Raw genomic sequence first — 21,253 nt, 5'->3', positions numbered from 1 at the left:
ATTCCTGTAAGGTTCTATTCTTTCTTTCAACCACACCATTTTGTTGAGGTGTAATTGGTGAAGAAAATTCATGAATTATTCCTTCAGCAGCACAAAAATCAGCAAATTTAGAGTTTTCAAATTCCTTACCATGGTCACTTCTGATTCTTACAATACCACAATCTTTCTCTTTTTGAAGTTGAACACAAAGATTTTTGAATTCTTCAAAAGTCTCAGATTTTTCCCTAATGAAATTTACCCAAGTATACCTAGAGAAGTCATCAACAATAACAAGAACATATTTCTTACCTCCAAGACTCTCGACTTGTATGGGCCCCATCAGATCCATATGTAGTAACTCAAGAACTCTAGAGGTGGACAAGTGTTGCAACTTTTGGTGCGACACTTTGGTTTGCTTCCCAATCTGACATTCACCACATATATTGCCTTCCTGTATCTGTAAGATTGGTAGTCCTCTGACAGCTTCTTCTGATATGACTCTCTTCATGCTCTTCAGGTTAAGGTGTCCTAATTTTTGATGCCACAGCTTAACCTCTTCATTTTTAGTTAAGAGACATGTAGATACATTACCTTCTTCAAGAGGGATCCACAAGTAGCAGTTGTCTTTTGATCTAACACCCCTCATAAGGATGTATCCTTCATTATTGCTGACCAGACATTCATTTTTTGTAAAGTTGACTTTCATGCCTTGATCACATAGTTGGCTTATACTGATTAAATTGGCAGTTAGTCCTTTTACAAGGAGAACATTTTCAAGTTTTGGTAGACCATGGTCAATAAGTCTTCCAATACCTTTGATTTCCCCCTTTGCTCCATCTCCAAATGTCACAAAACTTGTGGCATAAGATTTTACTTCCTTTAAATATTTTTCAACACCAGTCATGTGTCTGGAACAACCACTATCAAAGTACCAATCTTCTTTTGATGATGCTCTGAGAGATGTATGGGCAATCAAACTTTTCCCACTGCTTTCAGCTGTATACTCCTTGGTATTGGTTGCATCATCTTTTTGCTTCCATTCCATCTTTGTTTTAGTGATGGATTGATCAGATTCTTGTGAAATTTCACTTGGATAACCATACAGTTTGTAGCAATAAGGCCTTATGTGCCCCTTTCTTCCACAGTGATGACATCTCCATGAATGGTACCTGCTTCTTGGTCTAGGTATAAACCTAGGTCTCTGCCATCTTTGCTGATGTGGTGCCACATGTGGCAACACTTGTCTCTGCTGTCTAGGAGACAGGTGTGACGACATCCTGTCATGCATTTTTGGAGACGGTTGTTTACTTATCTCAGGCATATATTTCCCTTCTTTGTTGTAATCCATAATCCTATTAACATTTTTGTATTCATACCCAATGCCTGTTTTGGATCTACTAGGAGCAGGCAAAGTTTCCAGGATTTCATCTAGATCACTTCCTTTGAATAGCCTAAGAACATGCTTCTTTAAATTCTCAAGATGAGAGTTTAATTCAGTTACCTCTTCATTCAGATGGGCTATCTCAGTCAGTTGTTTGATCTTGTCAGCTTCTAAGTTGATGATAGTTGCCTTCTGTTCCTCAATGATCTTTAAACTATCTTCCCATTTAGTACTAAATTCAGAGATTCTTGACAAATTAGCAGCTTTCTCAGTTTGCAACTTAGTGATTGTCTCTTTTTGCTCTTCAGAGACTCTGCAGACTTCTGCACTCTTCAGACACAGCTTTTTATATGATTCAGCAAGTTCATCAAAGGTTAGTTCTTCTTCACATGATTCAGTGTCAGATGTGCAAACACTTGTCAATACATGTATAGCTTTTGCAGTATCGGCTTCTCCTTCAGAATCTTCATCTGACCAAGTTACAGTTAACCCCTTCTTTTGTTTCTTCAGAAAGGTTCCACATTCACTTCTAATGTGACCAAACCCCTCACATTCATGGCATTGAACACCTTTATTTGGAGCTGATTTCTCATCTGTTACAGGTTTTCTGAAATTCCTGTAAGTGTTGCGACCAATGTCAGCTGCACCTGTCTTAGAGCGTTTGTCCATTCTCTTTAGCACCTTATTAAATTGTTTTCCCAAAAGAACCATTGCATCAGAGATGCTTTGTTCAGATTCTGTGTCACTCAGTTGATCTTCTTCCTCAGCATTTGAAACAAAAGCAATACTTTTGTTTTTCTTATCCATCTTTTCATTTGTGGCTACCTCATAGGTTTGTACTGAACCAACCAGTTCATCTAGCTTCATATCTGTGATATCCTTTGCTTCTTCTATAGCTGTGACTTTCATATCAAACTTCTTAGGTAGAGACCTGAGCATTTTTCTTACCAGCTTTTCTTCAGGTATTTTTTCACCCAAGGCATCAAATTGATTGTCAAAATCAAGTATGGTCATGTGAAAATCCTGAATGGTTTCATCATCATTCATTCTTAGATTCTCAAACTTAGTTGTTAGGAGTTGTAGCTTAGACAGCTTCACTTTAGAGGTACCTTCATGAACAGTCTCAAGAATTGTCCAAGCTTCCTTAGCACATACACACTTTTTGATGAGTCTGAATATGTGCTTGTCAACACCATTATATAGCGCATATAATGCTTTTGAGTTTGCAAGAACAAGCTCATCTTCTTCTTTGGACCATTCTTCAGCAGATTTCAACTCAAGAGTTGGTTTACCATCTTTGTCCATCTTCACAGGTGGAGTCCATCCTCTCAGAATTGCCTTCCATGTCTTGCTATCAATTTGTTTTAGGAAGGCCATCATGCGGGACTTCCAATAGTCATAGTTTGAAGCGCCAACCAAGAGAGGTGGTCTGGTAACAAAACCACCTTCTTTGTCCATCCTTGCCAGAAACGATTTCCCTGGAGCTCACCCTAAAATTCAGAACAGGGTGCCTGCTCTGATACCAATTGAAATTCCTGGCACACAGTGGACAGGTGTTGCTCAAGGTGTAGCAACACTCTGTTGTAGACAGATGTTGTAACTGGTGCGCCAACACTTGTCTATAAACAGAGCAAATAACATAAAACAACACAAACAGTAAAGTAAATAACACACGAGAGTTGTTAACCCAGTTCAGCCTAAAGCCTACTCTGGGGGATACCAATCCAGGAATGAAGTCCACTATCAGCAGTATTACTTCGAAGCTAAACTCACTCGTTTACAACTTCTCACTTAATCACTACCCAATGACCCTTCTACCTAGGAACTCCTAGATATGAGACCCCGTCCCAATTCCCACCTTAGCAACACAGACAGCGCTGCTATTCAATTCCACAAACACAACAGGTGGAGACACACTCCTAAGAAACTAGGATTCACTCTTGCTTAAAAGCTTGCGAGTAAACCACACAACACAATAGAACAATCTCCGTACTTCAAAGCTTAGGAGAAGTTCACACTTACAACTCAATAACACTCAGGTCCTAAGCTTGCATCAATGAGACACAAGATAGGCTCACAATTAACACTCTAAAATCCCTAAAACACACGCTTTGTAAGAACACGATTTTAGATGCTTGAAACCATATGCTTGCCTTCGTATTTATAGTAGTAGAATGACTTGGGCTTCAAGACAAAATTAGGGCTTCTAGAATTGCGGCAGCAGTGATATATTTTTGAAAACAATAGTTGTATTTTGAACCGCAAAAATATATTTTCCAAAAATATAATTCCTTTGGAAAATAAAACTAGGGTTTAGCTGCCTCATGAAACACATTAAACGCGTGCGCCTTCCTCTGTAAGAAACCTTGAAACAATTCTTCAAACAGATCTTCAAAAGATTGAGTAGAAAATAAAAACCCGCTAGCTGGCGCGCACGATACAGGGTCAGGTGTTGTTCCAAAGTGTCCCAACATTTGTCACAACACTTGGGATCAGCACATTCGTCTCAACACTTGGCTAAGATATGTTTTTGCAAAATGTAGCCAATATACAAAAACCCAACAATTTATTTTGTCCTGCTGCCGTTGGAAACGGTCCTAGGAGGTCCATCCCCCACCAAGAAAACGGCCACGGGGACGATAGCGTTTTTAGCTCGTTTGGAGGGGCCAAGTACATATCCCCGTGACGTTGGCATTTGTCGCATTTTTTGACATGCTCTTTTGCGTCTGCTTGCATGGTAGGCCAGTAGAATCCTGCTCGCAAGGCCTTCCTGGCCAAGGAGCGTCCACCGATGTGTTGACCGCTTATTCCTTCGTGGATTTCGCTGAGGATCGAGGTTACCTCGCTTTCCTCGACGCATCTCAGCAGAGGGATGGAAAATCCTCGGCGGTACATCTTTCCATTTAGGATTACGTATGCGCAGACTCTTCTTTTAACCTTAGCTGCCTCTTTCTTGTCAATTGGGAGGTTTCCTGTGTTCAAAAATTCGAACACGGGTGTCATCCAACTGTCAGCGTTGATTTCTCATATCAGGAATACCTCGGTGGGTTTCGCTATGCTTGGTTTGGATAGCGTTTCCTGAATAAGCGATTGATTTCCGCCCTTCTTTCTCTTAGTGCTTGCGAGCTTTGATAAGATATCTGCTCTTGCATTATGCTCGCGTGGAACATGTTTGACTTCGGTTTGTTTGAATTTAGTTAATTTTTCTTTGATCAAGTTTAAGTATTCTGTGAGCCGCTCGTCTTTTGTTTGGTATTCTCCGGTTATTTGTGATGCGACGAGTTATGAATCCGTGAATATCTTAATCTCCTCGGCTTCCATATCCTGGGCCAACCGTATTCCTGCCAAGAAGGCTTCGTATTCGGCTTGGTTGTTTGTGGTTGGAAAGGCGAGTTCGAGTGAAACTTCTATGAGCGCTCCTTCACTGTTTTCGAGTATTATACCTGCGCCACTCCCTTGTGGATTCGAGGATCCATCCACGAAGATGGTCCATTTGTTTTTATCGGGGGTAGATGGTGTGGTCATCTCGGCTACGAAGTCTGCTAGCACTTGGGCTTTTAAAGCCTTTCTGCTCTCGAAAAAGATTTCAAATTCGGATAACTCGAGCGACCATTTTAGCATTCGTCCCGTCATATCCGGCCTCGCAAGGAGTTGCTTAATCGGTTGGTCGGTTCGAACAACGATGGAGTGAGCTAAGAAATAGTGTCTTAGCTTCCTTGCGGCCATGACCACTGCTAAGGCCGTTTTTTCAATCTGTAAATATCGGAGTTCTGGTCCTTGCAAAGCCTTACTCACAAAATAGACGGGTTTTTGCCCTTGGTCGGTTTCTCTTATGAGAACGGCGCTGATGGCCTCCGATGCTACGGCGAGGTAAAGGTAAAGCGTTTCCCCTTCGTTAGGTCGCGTTAGGACTGGGGGTTCAGATAATGCTCGTTTTAAGTGTTGTAGCGCATCCTCGCATTCCTTCATGAATTCGAATGCGGATTCTTTTCGAAGTAATTTGAATAAAGGTAGCGCGTGTTGAGCGGATTTTGCGACAAAACGAGATAAGGCTGTGAGCATCCCATTTAGCGATTGGATTGATTTCTTTGAGTCCGGAGTAGGAAATTCAAAAAATGCTCTGCATTTATCCGGGTTAGCTTCGATTCCTCTTTCGGTTAAGTAGAATCTGAGGAATTTCCCAGCTTTTACGCCGAATGTGCATTTTTCGGGATTAAATCTAATATTATACTTTCTCGCTTGGTCGAACACTCTTTTCAGATGGGTTGTATGATCGACTTCCTCTTCGGATTTGACGATCATATCATCCATGTAGACTTCGAGCATGTCCCCGATTTCATTATTGAAGACTTTGTTCATCATCCTTTGGTATGTGGCACCTGCGTTTTTAAGCCCGAAAGGCATTACGTTGTAATAATAATTACCGGATTCGGTCATAAACGTTGTTTTCTTTTTATCGATTTCAGCCATTTTTATTTGATTATAACCCGAGTACGCGTCCATAAACGATAGTAATTTAAATCCTGAAGAATTATCTACTAATTTGTCTATGTTAGGTAAAGGGTAAGCGTCTTTAGGGCAAGCCCTATTAAGATCGGTATAATCAACACACATGCGCCATTTTCCATTCGATTTCTTAACAAGTACAACATTGGACAGCCAGGTGGTGTACCTGGCTTCCGAAATGAAATTTGCCTCGAGGAGGTCTTTTACAGCTTTTTCAGCAGCCTCCGCTTTCTCGGGAGACTGCTTCCTACGCCGCTGAACAACGGCACTAGCCCTAGGATCTAAAGTCAATTGATGACAAGCGACCTCAGGGTCGATACCGGGCATTTCTGCAGTGCTCCAGGCGAACAGTTCAGCATTGTCATTGAGGCAGGCGATCAGCTGTTTTTTGACCAAGTCGGGGAGCCCAGTTCCAATCTTGATCCCTTTGAGGGGGTCTTCGCCCAGGGGTACCAGCTCGAACTCTCCGTCCGGAATTGGGCGGTAGATTTTCTTTTCAGCATCGGGGAGGTCTTTCTGCTTCTCTTCCTGATGCTCCTTTTTTGTGAGTCGAGCATCGATGTCGACGGAACCTCCAATAGTGTTTACCCCCGGATTTTTCTTTTCAGATTTCTTGGGGTTACCACGGTGCTCAGATTTTTTGCCGCGGCCTCAAAGCATCTCCTCGCAGCGGCTATGTCGCCGTTGATGGTAGCGACCTGATCATCTGGTGTGTAGTATTTCAGCTTCAGATGAACGGTCGACGACACGGCGTACAACTCGGCCAAGGTAGTCCTGCCGATGATGCAATTGTACAGCGAGGGACAGTCGACGACCATGAATTGTGTCCTCACAGATTTCATTGCCCTTCCCTCGCCAAAGGTGACGGTGAGGTCTACATATCCCCAGGGTTTGGTAGTCGACCCGTTGAACCCTTAAAGGTCGGGTCCTACGTAAGGGACCAAGTTCTTCTCTGACAGCTGTAAAGTTTTGAAGAGCCCTGAGTACATTACGTCGCAGGAGCTCCTCTGATCTACGAGGATGCGGTGGACGTCGAAGTTCGCCATGCGAGCCCTCACCAACAGCGGTATTTGGTAGTTTGGCGAGCCCCCAGGAACTTCAGATTTGTAGAAGGCCAGCGGGTCGGAGCCTTCCTCAGGTTTGGAGACGGTGACGGGAGTCACTGAACAAATGTTTTCCAGCTCCTCGAATTTTCTTTTTACCGAGCCGAGGGTGATTTTGTTGAGTCCACCTCCTGTTATCACCAGTGCTTTGGGGAAATTTTCCCATGAGCCATTCAGGTGGGCGTTGAAATGCCTCATGAGCGCTCCCTCATCCGACCCTGGGGATGGGAGTGAGATTTCTGGTGCCGAAATGGCAAGAGTCTGAGGGACGATGCCTCTGTTGTTTTCTTGCTCGGGGACATCAATGGCCATTGCGACCTCTTGAGGCTCCCGCTGTTGTTGTTGTTGTTGTTGTACTTGCTCGCCATTCTGAACGTATCTTCGGGCATAGTCCTTCTGTATCAGAATCTCGATGGCGTCTTTTAGGTGGACACAGTCCTCAGTGACGTGTCCATTGCTTTTATGATAGCGACAAAATTTCGTCCTATCAATATTTGCCTTCATGGGCTGCTGTCTTGGGAAGTGGATCCCAACCTTCTTGAAGTTCGCAGCGGAGACTTCAGCAAAAATGCTATCTCTTGACGCATTCAGTGGAGTGTAAGTTGTGAACTTTCCCCGTGGAGGTTTGGATTCCTTGATCCTTTCCTCCCTTCCTTTTTCGTTACCTCTCTGCGAGGTTCCAGCTTCATCTTTCTCATGGTTCCTGGGTTTTTCCTGACTTTTAGGCCTCCTTAAATCTATGGCCTTCTGTTTCTCTTCGTAGGCGATATATTTTTTTGCCTTTTCGAAGAATGCATCCAATGTCTTCGGCTCTTCGATCCCGACAGCTTTGGCAAAGTCGCTGTCCCGACGGAGTCCCCTGTCGAGTAGGTACAGCTTCATACTTTCTTCGACCTTCACCTCGACAGCCGCTTTGTTGAAGCGCTCCAGATAGGACCTGAGGGGCTCCGTTTCGCCTTGAATAATGGCTTCGAGGGTTGCTTCCGTTTTTGGATGACGCTTCGAAGACGTGAAGTGGGCCCGGAAGCGGGCGCATAGGTCCGACCAGGAATCTACGGATCCTAGCGCCAAGCTCTTATACCAAGCCATAGCGCCTTTCCTCAGAGTCGTGGGAAAGAGCTTACACTTGATAGAGCCTCGTACATTTCTGTACTCGAGGAGAGCTTCCAGATTCTCGATGTGCTCGTCTGGATCTGTCGAGCCATCGTAGGTATCCATTGCCGGTGGTTTTTTCGAGACCGACCGGTAGAGGGAGTTCCCGGATCCTTCGGGAGAGGGGGCCTTGGTGGCAGTCCCTTTCTTCCGGGGATCGGTGCCTTTGGTGGCGAGGAGGATTGTCCCTTCTCGGGGAATGCCTCCTCGGTGGGGTGGAGTTTCGAGATATGTCCTCGTTTCTCCTCGGACTCACCCTCCTTTCGCTTCTTCTGCGAGGTGGTGAGCGTGACCTGGAGAAGGTTCTGCTCCTCGCAGGTGTGGGTGAACGGTGAGCTCGGCGGGCTGCACCGTCACCCTTGATTCAGCAATTGCGTCGAATCGACGGCTTTGGGATTCGAGCCTTTGGTTCTGTTGCTCGAATCTTTGGTTTTGCTGTAGGATAAGGTCTGACTGGCGATTGATTGCGTTCACCAGCGCGGCCATGATGTCCTGTACGGCAGCACCCGGGGGAATGGCCATTGCCGGAGTCGCCTGTGGCGGGGTAGCCACAGGGATCTGCGGTTCTTCTGGATTGTAGGGCTCATCATGCATGTCATGCCCTGCCTGGCCATCTTCCGTTACGGAGACGAACTGGCCGTCCTGCGGGTGGTACAGCGCGTAGTTCACTGGTGTTCCGTTGTTCTCCGCCACGTGCTCCGGGATTTGGTGGTTGTTTCCGCCAGCCATTGATCGCAAAGTGGTTGTTGAAGGAAGTTTTTTAGTTTTTGGTTTGGATAAACTGGGAAACTAGATTCCCACAGACGGCGCCACTGATCGTGTAGACCAGAAGAGTTGCGAATCCGCCGGCGTTTACGGTGGTTGAGGACGTGAGACCCCTGTTGAAGCAGAGGGGGGTTGTGTACCTGCAGGCACTCCGACGCTCAAGTCAGTTTGTGTTTTGAAGGTTTTCTTGGCTAAAATAATGCGTACCTTGCAAATGAAGTGGAGTCACATATATATAGCCCCCAGCGCTGGGCCAAGACCCTTGATGGCATTAATGGCCATCAAGTGGCTGCCGGAAAACGGCTTGGAAGCCTTGATGTGCAGTAAATGCTCATCATTCCGGTTTACGGCCGTTACAATACGTAAGAGTATCAGACCGTTGGAGGGTTGCTCGGATCGTGTTTGTTCAACACCCTCTGGTACTCGAGCTCGATGCTCGGTCCAGAACAGTGATGGAGAACATTTTAGATTGTGGAAATATGATTTTCAAAGAATACTATTTGAAAAATTATAGTAGGGAAACTGAATCCATAAAAATTTTGTAAGACTAAAATATGTCAATTTTTTTATAAGCACAAAAAACAAAATTTGCTAATTTTGTAGGGATGCAAAATAACCCCACATAAATATAGGATTGACACCTCTAAAATATGCATGATTTTAGTAGGATTTTTACTTAATAAATCTTGCTTGTTTGTCAAGTTATTGAAATTGTCTCACTACATTTCCTTTGTTTTGTACTTTTTAGGTTCAAACACATGAACAAGTGGAAATGTGTGCTTTCTAGGCACATTTCGATGGATATTTGATCAAGTCATCATAAGTGCTTTAAAAGGAGACTTCCTTTATGAAGGGATGATGGAATTTGAAGGCCGAAGTAACAATTTCGTGCTTTAAGGCAATTTTGGCCGTTACACAATCCTTTAAGAGTGAGAAATCAAACACAAGAGCTCCTCACGACCGTGACAGCTCTAGCATATGAGATTTTAGTGTGGTATGGCTTGTCACAACTCACGGCCGTGACAGGCTTTGTTGAGGGATTTTTGAGTTTTGGCTTTTGGTTTTTCTTCTCTTAATGGAACTTATGTGCACTTATGTTGTAAACATATATATAAAACAAGCTTTGCATAATTCAATAAAGTTTCGGAGGGTGAGTGTCTAGCTCACTTGGGCTCTTCTGATGTGGTGACAAGGATATATGTTTTGCGAGCATGGAGGCGTTAGAGTGCTAAGGTGTTTGGCTACGACGGACTGGCATGCTTGACAACCGCAATGACAAGGAAAGTTGTTTCACAATGCTAAAATATTTTTTACTTGCTTTTAAAAAGATAGGTTTTCACATGATAGAAATTCAATACTTTTTTTTATTACATTGACATACTCGTCCATTTGCGAGTGTCTCAAGGATATTTCTAATTTTCTTTTTCAAATGAAAAACGTGCAGGATGATCACATAAACACAATATATAAAACTAAATATGTAGAGATTGGTGAATACATACTTGGTGAGACCGAGACGCTTGGAACCACCGACACCGAGTCTAAGAGTGTTGTTGGCTTTGGTGCATGTTTCGGAGTTGACACGTTCAGAAAAGGACCACAATTATTGCAATTTTTAATACCTACAAAATAAACATTTGTTAAGTAATTATAACAGCCAGAATGAAAAAAATTAAAGTTTTATCATAAGGAAATTGTAGAGGAAAAATCAAAGTTTCATCATAGGTGGTTCTTGAATATAAAAAAAAAAAAAAAAAAGCAAATTATTGTCTTTTGTATAACCGGTTAAGCGTTTCTTATGGTTTTGTGTGCTCATGCTCTTTTAGGCGGGATTTTTGTTGTTTCTTTTGTTGATTCTAAGAAGTTTCTAGAATGATTAATTCATATTGTGCAAGCTGACTTGGGGTGCAAGTTAAGCAAAAGTGAAAGTGTAACTAATTGCTTGAGAAGCAAGTTAGTTAGTTTGTTAAGTGTAGTTTGTTAGAATCAGTTGGGTTTGATTCACCTAGGTTGTTAGAGTGTGTTAGAGTCAGTTAGGAAGTTGTTAGTTGGTTAGGGCCTAAGAGAATCATCAACTAATGTGATGATCTAGTAGTATAAATAAATGGCTCATGATTAGTGATTGTAATCCAACTACTTTTCCCCATTGAGGATGAATAAAACTAATTCTATTTTTCTCTAATCTTCTTCTTCTTCCTCTGTTAATCAAGTGCTTTTCATTCTTCTCATTCATTCACCATTGTTGCAGCAACAAGGATAGTAGATCCTGCAGAAACTGTGCTCATTGGCGTGGCCAGAGTGCAATGCAGCGCGCGCGTGTATCCTTGCTTGCTTGCTAGGCCTGTGCAGGCCAAAGTGATCGAAGCCAAAAGCTTCAGCTGCGCCAACATCTGGCATCAAGAGCCTGGTTCGTGCTTTAACCATGGCAACCTTTAACAATGGTCAATTCCCTGCGAATCTTCCAGTTTTGGATGGAAAGAATTATGATAATTGGAGCAAACAGATGAAAGTTCTGTTCAATTATCAAGATGTGATGGAACAAGTGATTAGTGGTGTGGAACCACTTTCAGAAGGTGCAACAGAGGTTCAAAGAACACAACACAAAGAATTGAAGAAGAAAGATTACAAGGCATTGTTCATAATTCATCAAAGTGTAAGCCCTGATATCTTTGAAAAGGTTGGAGATTGTGAATCAGCTAAGCAAGCTTGGGATATCTTGGCTACAGCTTATGCTGGAGATCAGAAGGTGAAGAAAGTGAAGCTACAAACCCTAAGAAGCAAGTTTGCACAGCTACAAATGGAAGAAAAAGAAACTGTAAGTGAGTTCTTTACAAAGATTTCAAAATTAGTTAATGAAATGAAAGCATGTGGTGAAATTGTGTCTGGTACAATGAGAGTTGAAAAGATACTGAGATCTTTAACTCCTAAGTTTGACTATGTGGTAGCTGCAATAGAAGAGTCTAAAGATCTTGACACTATCAAGGTTGAGGAACTGCAAGGGTCTTCAGAAGCACATGAGCAAAGGATGAATCAGAGAAATTCTGATAAATCCAATGGTGAGGTAGCATTACAAGTTCAGCAGGGTAACAAGAATAAGAAAGGAAAGGGAAAATGGCAAGGCAATAAGGGAAAAGATAGTTATCAGAATGGAAATGGAAAAGAGAATCAAGATACCAAAGGAGGTGGAAATCAGAAGAAACAGTTCAATGGTGGTAGAGGTGGTTACAATGGAGGTGGAAGAGGTGGAAGAGGTGGCAGAGGTGGAAGAGGCAAGTTTGATAAGAAACACATACAATGCTATAATTGCCAAAATTATGGACATTTTGCAGATGAATGTAAATTCAGAGAGGAATCAAGTGATGCTGAGGCCAAAATTGCTAGAAATGATGATGATGATGATGAAGGCTCAGTTATGTTTCTTGTAACTACAAAAGATGAAAGTGATCTTCAAGAGAAATGGTATCTTGACACTGGATGTACAACACACATGACAGGGAGGAAAGATTGGTTCACAAGCCTAAAGGCTACTCAGAATCACAATGTCAAGTTTGCAGACAATAGCAGTCTTGCAGTACAAGCCATTGGTGATGTAACAATCAAAAGAAAGGATGGCAAGTGTTCAGTGATCTCTGGTGTATTGTACATACCAGGTATGAAATGTAATCTACTCAGTATAGGCCAATTGCTAGAGAAAGATTACAGAATTGTAATGGAGAATAGGTTGCTGAAAGTGTACAACACTAAAGGTAACTTGATGTTGAAAACTGAAATGTCAAAGAATAGGACATTCAAGATTGGGCTCAATGTTCTGAATCACAAGTGCTTGATGACTGCGTCAAGCAGAGAAGAGTGGAGATGGCACTATAGAATGGGGCACTTGAATTTCAAGGACCTCAGCCTGCTGCAAAAATCAAAGATGGTGACAGGTTTGCCAAGCCTGCAAGTGCCTGAAGAGATTTGTGAAGAGTGTGTGCAGTCGAAGCAGCACAGAGGGAGCTTCAGCAAGCATGCAGCAAGTAAAACCAATAGTGTACTCGAAGTGGTGTATTCAGATGTATGTGGTCCAATGCAAGTGAACTCAATTGGAGGTAACAGGTACTTTGTAAGTTTCATAGATGACTTTAGCAGAAAACTATGGACTTACTCGATAAGTAAGAAAAGTGATGTGTTTGAAATTTTTAAGAAATTTAAAGCTACAGTCGAAAGACAAAGTGGTAAGAGGCTCAAAACCCTAAGAACAGATGGGGGTGGAGAGTATGTATCACATGAATTTGCAAAATTCTGTGACAATGAAGGCATTGTGCATGACATAGTCCCACCATATACTCCACAGCAAAATGGGACTGCTGAAAGAAAAAATAGAATAATAATGGATATGGTGAGGTGTATGTTGAAGGGAAAGCATTTACCTAAGGAGTTATGGGGTGAAGTAGTTTCTACTGCTACTTATACATTGAACAGGTGCCCTACAAAGAGATTGAAGGGTATCACACCAGAAGAATGTTGGTCAGGACACAAGCCAAATGTGAATCATATGAGAGTGTTTGGTTCACTAGTTTTCAAACACACACCAGATCAATTGAGGAAGAAGTTGGATGATAAGTCAACAATGATGATATTGGTTGGTTATCACTCAACTGGAGGTTACAAACTCTATGATCCAATCAATAACAATGTGGTGATCAATAGAGATGTAATAATTGATGAACTCAAGGAGTGGGACTGGAACACTAATGACAGAAAGAAGTCAACTAGTGTGATGATTGAAGAAGTTAGTGAAGAACAAGTAAATCAGCCAGTGCCTGAGGTGAGAAGATCAAATAGGCCTAGAACTCTACCAGCAAGATTACAAGAATGTGAAATGAACTCAGATGGTCAAGTGAACAATGATGGTGAGTTGATCCATTTAGCATTCATGGCTGAATCTGAACCAATTGATGTGCATAGTGCTCTACAAAGTGAAAAGTGGAGAGGTGCTATGAAAGAAGAATTGGATTCGATTGAAAGCAATCAAACATGGGAGCTGGTGGATCTTCCACAGAGAAAGAAAGCAATAGATGTGAAGTGGGTTTACAAGCTGAAAGTGAACTCAAAGGGTGAGATAACCAGATACAAAGCAAGGCTAGTGGCAAAGGGATTTCTTCAGAAAGAAGGTATTGACTATGATGAAGTGTTTGCACCTGTTACTAGAATGGAAACAATTAGGTTAGTAACTGCTCTTGCTAACCTAAATGATTGGCCAATGTATCAAATGGATGTGAAGTCAGCTTTTCTGAATGGTCCTATAGAAGAGGAAGTGTATGTTGCCCAGCCACCTGGTTATGAAGTGAAAGGTCAAGAGCTTAAGGTGTATAAGCTTAAGAAGGCACTCTATGGTCTGAAACAAGCTCCAAGAGCTTGGAACAAAAGGATTGACAAGTTCTTAAATGAAATAGGGTTTAAGAAATGTGTCACAGAACATGGAGTGTATGTCAAGAAAGATGCTGCAAAGGGAGTCATTATAATCTGTCTATATGTAGATGACTTGCTTATCACAGGAAGCAATGAATCTTATATTAGTGAGTTCAAGGGTGACTTGAAGGAAGAGTTTGAAATGACAGATCTAGGCCTCATGACATATTTTCTAGGCATTGAGTTTCTGAGGAATGAGCAAGGAATCTTAATGCACCAGACTAGATATGCATCAGAGATTTTGAAGAAGTTTGAGATGGACAAATGCAATGTTGCATTGTCACCTGCTGAGCCAAGGTCACAGCTAACAAAGTGTGCAGAAGAAGAGGATGTAGACCCTACATTCTATAGAAAGATGATTGGTTCTCTGAGGTATTTGTGCAATACAAGACCAGACTTGGCTTACAGTGTAGGGATTGCTAGCAGGTTTATGGAAAGGCCTAAAGGTTCACACATGATTGCAGTAAAAAGGATACTTAGATATGTGAAAGGGACTATAAACTATGGTATTATGTTCCCTGCAAGTGACAGAGACAGAGAATGCAAGCTAGTGGGCTATACAGATTCAAATTGGTGTGGTGATCATGAAGATAGAAAATCAACTGCTGGTTATATGTTTTTCTATGGTGGATCACTAATATCATGGTGTTCAAAGAAGGAACCTGTAGTGGCCTTATCCTCATGTGAGGCTGAATACATAGCAGCATCACTCAGCACTTGTCAAGCTATTTGGTTGAAAAACCTAATCGAAGAGATCAGTCAAGACAAGTGTGAGACAGTTACTTTGAAGATTGATAATGTGTCTGCTATCAATCTTGCAAAGAACCCTATTGCTCATGGAAGAAGCAAGCATATAGAGCTAAGGTTCCATTACTTAAGAGAGCAGGTAAGCAATGGTAACTTGGCCCTAATGCACTGCAGAAGTGATGAGCAAGTTGCAGACTTGTTAACCAAGGCTGTGACAGTACAGGTATTTGAAAAGTTGAGAAGTGAAATGGGAATTGAGACAGTGGACAACATGAATTAAGGGGGTGTGTTGATTCTAAGAAGTTTCTAGAATGATTAATTCATATTGTGCAAGCTGACTTGGTGTGCAAGTTAAGCAAAAGTGAAAGTGTAACTAATTGCTTGAGAAGCAAGTTAGTTAGTTTGTTAAGTGTAGTTTGTTAGAATCAGTTGGGTTTGATTCACCTAGGTTGTTAGAGTGTGTTAGAGTCAGTTAGGAAGTTGTTAGTTGGTTAGGGCCTAAGAGAATCATCAACTAATGTGATGATCTAGTAGTATAAATAAATGGCTCATGATTAGTGATTGTAATCCAACTACTTTTCCCCATTGAGGATGAATAAAACTGATTCTATTTTTCTCTAATCTTCTTCTTCTTCCTCTGTTAATCAAGTGCTTTTCATTCTTCCCATTCATTCACCATTGTTGCAGCAACAAGGATAGTAGATCCTGCAGAAACTGTGCTCATTGGCGTGGCCAGAGTGCAGTGCAGCGCGCGCGTGTATCCTTGCTTGCTTGCTAGGCCTGTGCAGGCCAAAGTGATCGAAGCCAAAAGCTTCAGCTGCGCCAACATCTTTTTGGTCTGGTTGGACACTTCTTTTCTTCATTTTTTTCACCTTTTGTTTCGAACTGGCCAAATGCCCGATTATTTAAAGTCCAACAAGTCGCTAAGGCACATCGTCCTCAATAGAGCCACATCAGCAATTGATAAGTGACCCCTCTCAAGATATATTTGTGACTCATTTCAATCACATTGCGGATCCACCAAATGGTTATGCACATCATTTCCACCATATATGCACACATGTTGCCATGCATCTATCCTCAAAGTATACACACTCTCACCCAATTTACACTCTTGAGTAAATATTAACTTTAAAAAAAAATACTTAAATTTCGTTCAATAATAAAAAAACATGTATCATTGTATATATGGGACTCATTACAAATTTATATAACCATCTAATCTATATAAGAAAGTTGATTGCTCTAGAAAACTCACAAATAATATTGCTTCAAATGTTGTCATGTGTCTAAAGTAAGGGTATTTGGTGTGCAAAATTTGTGTAACTAAACTAACATTGCTGCAAACCGAGCCATATTGTGAGCCAACCAAGCCATTTTGTAAACTTGTGAGAGAAAAAGTAGCATTTTGGCAAGTCAGGTTACATGGTAACAAATCTAAACCTAACCAACCAAACCATTTTGCATGCCAAATATTAAATGTAATTGTCACATGTTATTGTCATCTTTTCAACTTTGTCATACACTTATCCAATGGGTAATACTCTTATCCAAGGCGTAATACTCATATTCAACTATTTATTTTCCTTCCAAACAATTTGAAATTTGAATAAGAAATCTCATGAATTATATTCTTTATAACTTTTCACTGATAAAAAATTTTAAGTCATGTACAATATAAACTATCACTGATAAAAATTTTACTGATATAATTTTTACACGGGGTAAGTTATATCTGATATAAATTTTAACTATCATATGCGGTATAAACTATCACTGATAAAAATTTCAAAATAATTATCATATATGAGATAAGTCATAACTAATGAAAATTTCAAAAAAAAAACTATTTTACACGGCATAACTTATAACTGACATAAATTTCCATATAACCATTATATACGGGATAAATTATCACTGATAAAAATTTCAAACAAATTATATGTGAGACAAATTTTAACTATTTTTTTTTCAAAAAAAAAATATTTTACACAGGATAAGTTATAACTGACATAAATTTAACTACCATATACGGGATAACTTTAATATCGAAATTTACATTAATCTATACTTAAATATTTAATGTACTAAATAAATCAAACACTATTGTACCAAAAAAAATCAATAACTGGATAAAATATGCTATGAGGTACGAGACAAATTAATTATAATTGATAAAAAAATTCAAAATAATTAACGTATATACTAATTAAATCATACGCGGGACAAAATACGATACTGATTCAAATAAAAAAAATTATTTTATAAGTATAAAATATTTACATTGGTAAAAAAATATGTTTTCACATATCGGATAAATTATAACTTAGAAAAATATCAAAATTGCTATTATATATACTAAATAAATCATTAAATACTAATGAAAGTCTTTTTTTTTCTTTTCAAATGACTGTCTTAATGTAATATTTTATTTTCTTAATTTTAGTTAGCAAATTGTAACTTAAAAAAATATTGGCGTAACGTTACGACCCGTACGATAGGATGACTTACTAGTTATTTCTGATAATATTCCTGTTGTTAGTTTGTATTTGTCATCATTGTCCGGCTCAATGTTTGTCTACAAGTACCAATTTTCTTTAAAAAAAGATGAATTATATAATGGGCACTTATTAAAAGTCGACAAGAATTAACTACTAATAAAGCCAGCAATTTTCAAACTTTACAAGCATCCGGGAAATAGAGGGCACCACTGTTTATTATATTTTTATTTAAGTATGCTGTCAATGAGAATCAAATTTAAAATCCAATGCATACTTCTAAATTGGTCACAATTAAATCATATTTTTAGTGACTTAATTACTGATTACTACTATTATATTTGTTTCCACTTGCATATGTTGCTCATCAAAAGGAAAATCATCGCCTCCATCATGTTGAATTGAAGGGAAGTTTCTAGTTCCATAGATTATTATTCTTACTAGCTCTTTGATAAAATTTGTTAGGAAGAAATTACTCAAACAATATTAATTTTATTCAATAAAAAATTATTTATGTTATGTCATTTTATATGAAACTCGTTCTCAAAATAATATGATCTAGAATATGAAGCAAAAAAAATAATTAATATTAATTTATATACATTGTCATGCGTCCAATAATATATCAACACATATAATTCAAATCGATTACCACCAAAGTTACTAATTTATCCTTATTTTTTTTAACCACGTTGCAAGTTTTATATCCTTCACTGTAATTTCACTAAAAATATTAAAAAAAATAATAATATTGAAACATGATATGCTTAAAAATAAGAACAAAACAGATTATAGATAGGAACAAAACATAACAATCTATACATTAAAATAGGAAAAACAAAACAATAAAAAAATTATAGAAAATTTAGTCAATAAAAAAATTATACAAAAAAAAAGAAAAAAGAAACCGCATAAAAATAGAAATATAAAAATAAATAAAAAACAATACTCTATAAAAAAAAGAAACATATACAATATTTTTCATAAAAAAAAAAGAATAAATAAACAATTTTTTTTATAAACGAAACATAAACAATATCACTACAAAGTTTACTACTAACCATTAATAATAATATACTCCTTCCGTTTCAAATTACTTGTCATTTTAGAAAAAAATAATAAATTAAGAAAATGTATTTTTGCACTTTATCTTCCTATTATACCCTTATTTTAATTCACCAATAATTTTTTTTTCACACACTTTCTCTTTCCAATAAATTTAATATTATGTACCAAAAAAAATTAATATGTTATGTACCAAAAAAAACTTTAGTTTTCGAAAATATATATTAAATCTTTTACGGTTTCAACAACTACTCCTAAATATTTGGAATTTACATGAGGGTATAATTGACAAAATATAACCTTAAATTATCAAAACGACAAGTAATTTGAAACGGATGGAGTAATAAATTAGTTAATTAATATTAAATTAACTAAATTACCCTAAATATTCCTAATAAAATTTCTAATTTTTTATTAAAAATATACACGAGACCATTATTTGTCACTGAAACATAACAAATTGAATAAATAAGTTTACAAGAAATAATTAACACAATAATTCCACTTATATTTTATATTTTATATAAAAAAATTAAATATTTAATTTTAAATAAATTTTCTACATTAATATAGTGACAAACTCAAATATCGAATAAAAGTCAATGGACCCGTGCGAATGCAAGAGACTTTAAACTAGTTGTTTTAAAAATTACATAATGTGTCACGTTCATTAAACGATGTGACAACACATCATTGAATGTATCTGTAAAAAAACATTACACTGACAGTGCACAACAATTAAACTCTTTAGTCGATAATAATAATAATAGAGATCATTTTAGACCGTTACTATACGTGAGAACCTCCAATATAAAATAGCTTGCATAAATTTTACTATAATGTTTTCCTATCTTATAAGAAAAAGAATTCATTTGGCTAATCCAGACATAAATTATCAGTGGAACTAGCACTTTTTATCCAAGCTTATAAAAATAAAAATAAAAAAACACTTTTTATCCAAGAACTAAATTATATTAAACATTATTTTTTCATTATTTTAATATTGGTAACTCAATGAGAATCAAACATCTTATCTTAATTATATTAAACATAAATTAGATTGATGGATTTTTTCATTTGAAATAAACATAATCAACTTATAACAGGGTAAAAGAGATAAATACCACAATCCACAAATTCATAATCCACCATTAGGTAACCTTGAGCTTTACCGTTCCCAAAGGTGTCAAGCTTTTGAAATACAGTAATATCCAAATCAAGACCTCCATTGTTACACTTATCAACAATTCTTACTATTTGGGAGGTCGTATTTCTATTTTCTCTATTTGTCACCTGCAATTATGGTTGTAAAATAGATGAATTTTACTGACCAAAAAAAAAAAAAAACTAGATGAATTTTAACTGGGTCGTTAAATATGAATCTTCACTATCGACCAACATCACCGAGTGAATGACTAATTTAAATTTTTAATCACACTAATTAAACACCTTTAGTTCAACCAAACGGACAAAAACAATTAAAAAATAATAAACAAAAATAAATAAATTAATACTTCTATTTAAAAATCCAACAATAAACTCCTTAACCAACAATAAACTTGTTCAACTGTCAAAGAACTTGAACTCTTAAATAAAGTGTTCATGGTTTCGATCTTTAATTAACTTTTCTGTATGAAAATTTTCTATCGAAAAGAGGGTGCACACATCACATGTTGTATGTCCCACAAATTCTTTAAAAACGAAAAAAATACTGTTGAAAAGAAAAAACTCACACCTTATATATCTACAAATTAATCACTACTAAATAGCGGTAAAAATTTAGTTCAATGATAAATAATAATAGACCACTACATAAAGACTTACATTTAAGCACTTGCCACATGCAGCTTTGCCAACAGGCCCAATAGGTCCACAGAAGGAAGCCCAATTATATTTGCTTCTCCATGACAACGGTTTGTTCCCATCTTGAGCTGCACAGAATACATTCGATGTATTCAAGTCCCACTTATTATTACTTTTTTCAGAATTGAACAATTGATATGTAGCCTTAACATTGCTGGCACTTTGAGCTGAGGCAAGTGCTAGAACACAGAATATCAACACCTTATGCAAAAGGAAAAGCTGCTTTGACATCTTAATTTTATCTTAGTTAGGAAAGTAAAGCAAGAAAGCACCACCAAGTGTTGCAATAGTAGTGTTTAACTAGAATAGAAGCAAATATGAACTTGAATGTTTAATGGTTTGATTTGTGAGTCAAGGTGGACCAAGTCAAATGGCCAATAAAATATTCTCATGATTTTTTATGAGTGGCTATTATTAAATTTGCTAAGATACTATAAAGAATATATACTACTACCCCGGTCCCTTTTTTTTAAAAAAAAAAATTGTTTATTTTTTATAAGAATAAAATTTAGATTAGGAGAGACATGCCCTCTCATGCAAAGATTAGGGACACCACTAATTTTATGGAGGATTTATAAAGAAATTTGTGTAGGATATTTGGAGAATTTTAGGCTCAAACTTAAGTTGTAGCGGGTATTTAAGAGAAAGTCTCATCATTTGTGTCAACTGTAATTATAACATACCATATTGATGGTTAAGAATATCGACAGAAGTATACATAACTGAATCAGGATACATTAAAA

At 38.2% G+C, this 21,253-nt stretch overlaps 1 protein-coding gene across 2 annotated transcripts in view; it reads right to left on the bottom strand.

The window, feature by feature from the left end:
- The window catches only part of LOC123887358 (PR5-like receptor kinase), a 48,150-nt gene extending 27,239 nt beyond the window's left edge, over positions 1-20,911 (bottom strand). The window contains exons 1-4 of one of the 2 annotated variants that reach the window (XM_045936669.1): positions 20,472-20,897; positions 19,772-19,940; positions 10,389-10,508; positions 2,616-2,619 (exon numbers count right to left, since the gene is read on the bottom strand). In XM_045936669.1, coding sequence (XP_045792625.1) covers positions 2,616-2,619; positions 10,389-10,508; positions 19,772-19,940; positions 20,472-20,741 — 563 coding nt within the window. In that variant the 5' untranslated portion in view covers positions 20,742-20,897. Of the gene's footprint in view, positions 1-2,615; positions 2,620-10,388; positions 10,509-19,771; positions 19,941-20,471 lie in introns of both variants that reach the window. The other variant, XM_045936668.1, reaches the window with a different exon arrangement.
- Positions 20,912-21,253: the final 342 nt, after the last annotated feature.

Source organism: Trifolium pratense, linkage group LG5 (assembly GCF_020283565.1).
Source record: "Trifolium pratense cultivar HEN17-A07 linkage group LG5, ARS_RC_1.1, whole genome shotgun sequence".
Taxonomy (NCBI): domain Eukaryota; kingdom Viridiplantae; phylum Streptophyta; class Magnoliopsida; order Fabales; family Fabaceae; genus Trifolium; species Trifolium pratense.
The sequence above is the reverse complement of the archived record's forward strand: the minus strand, read 5'-3'. Positions and strand labels throughout refer to the sequence as shown.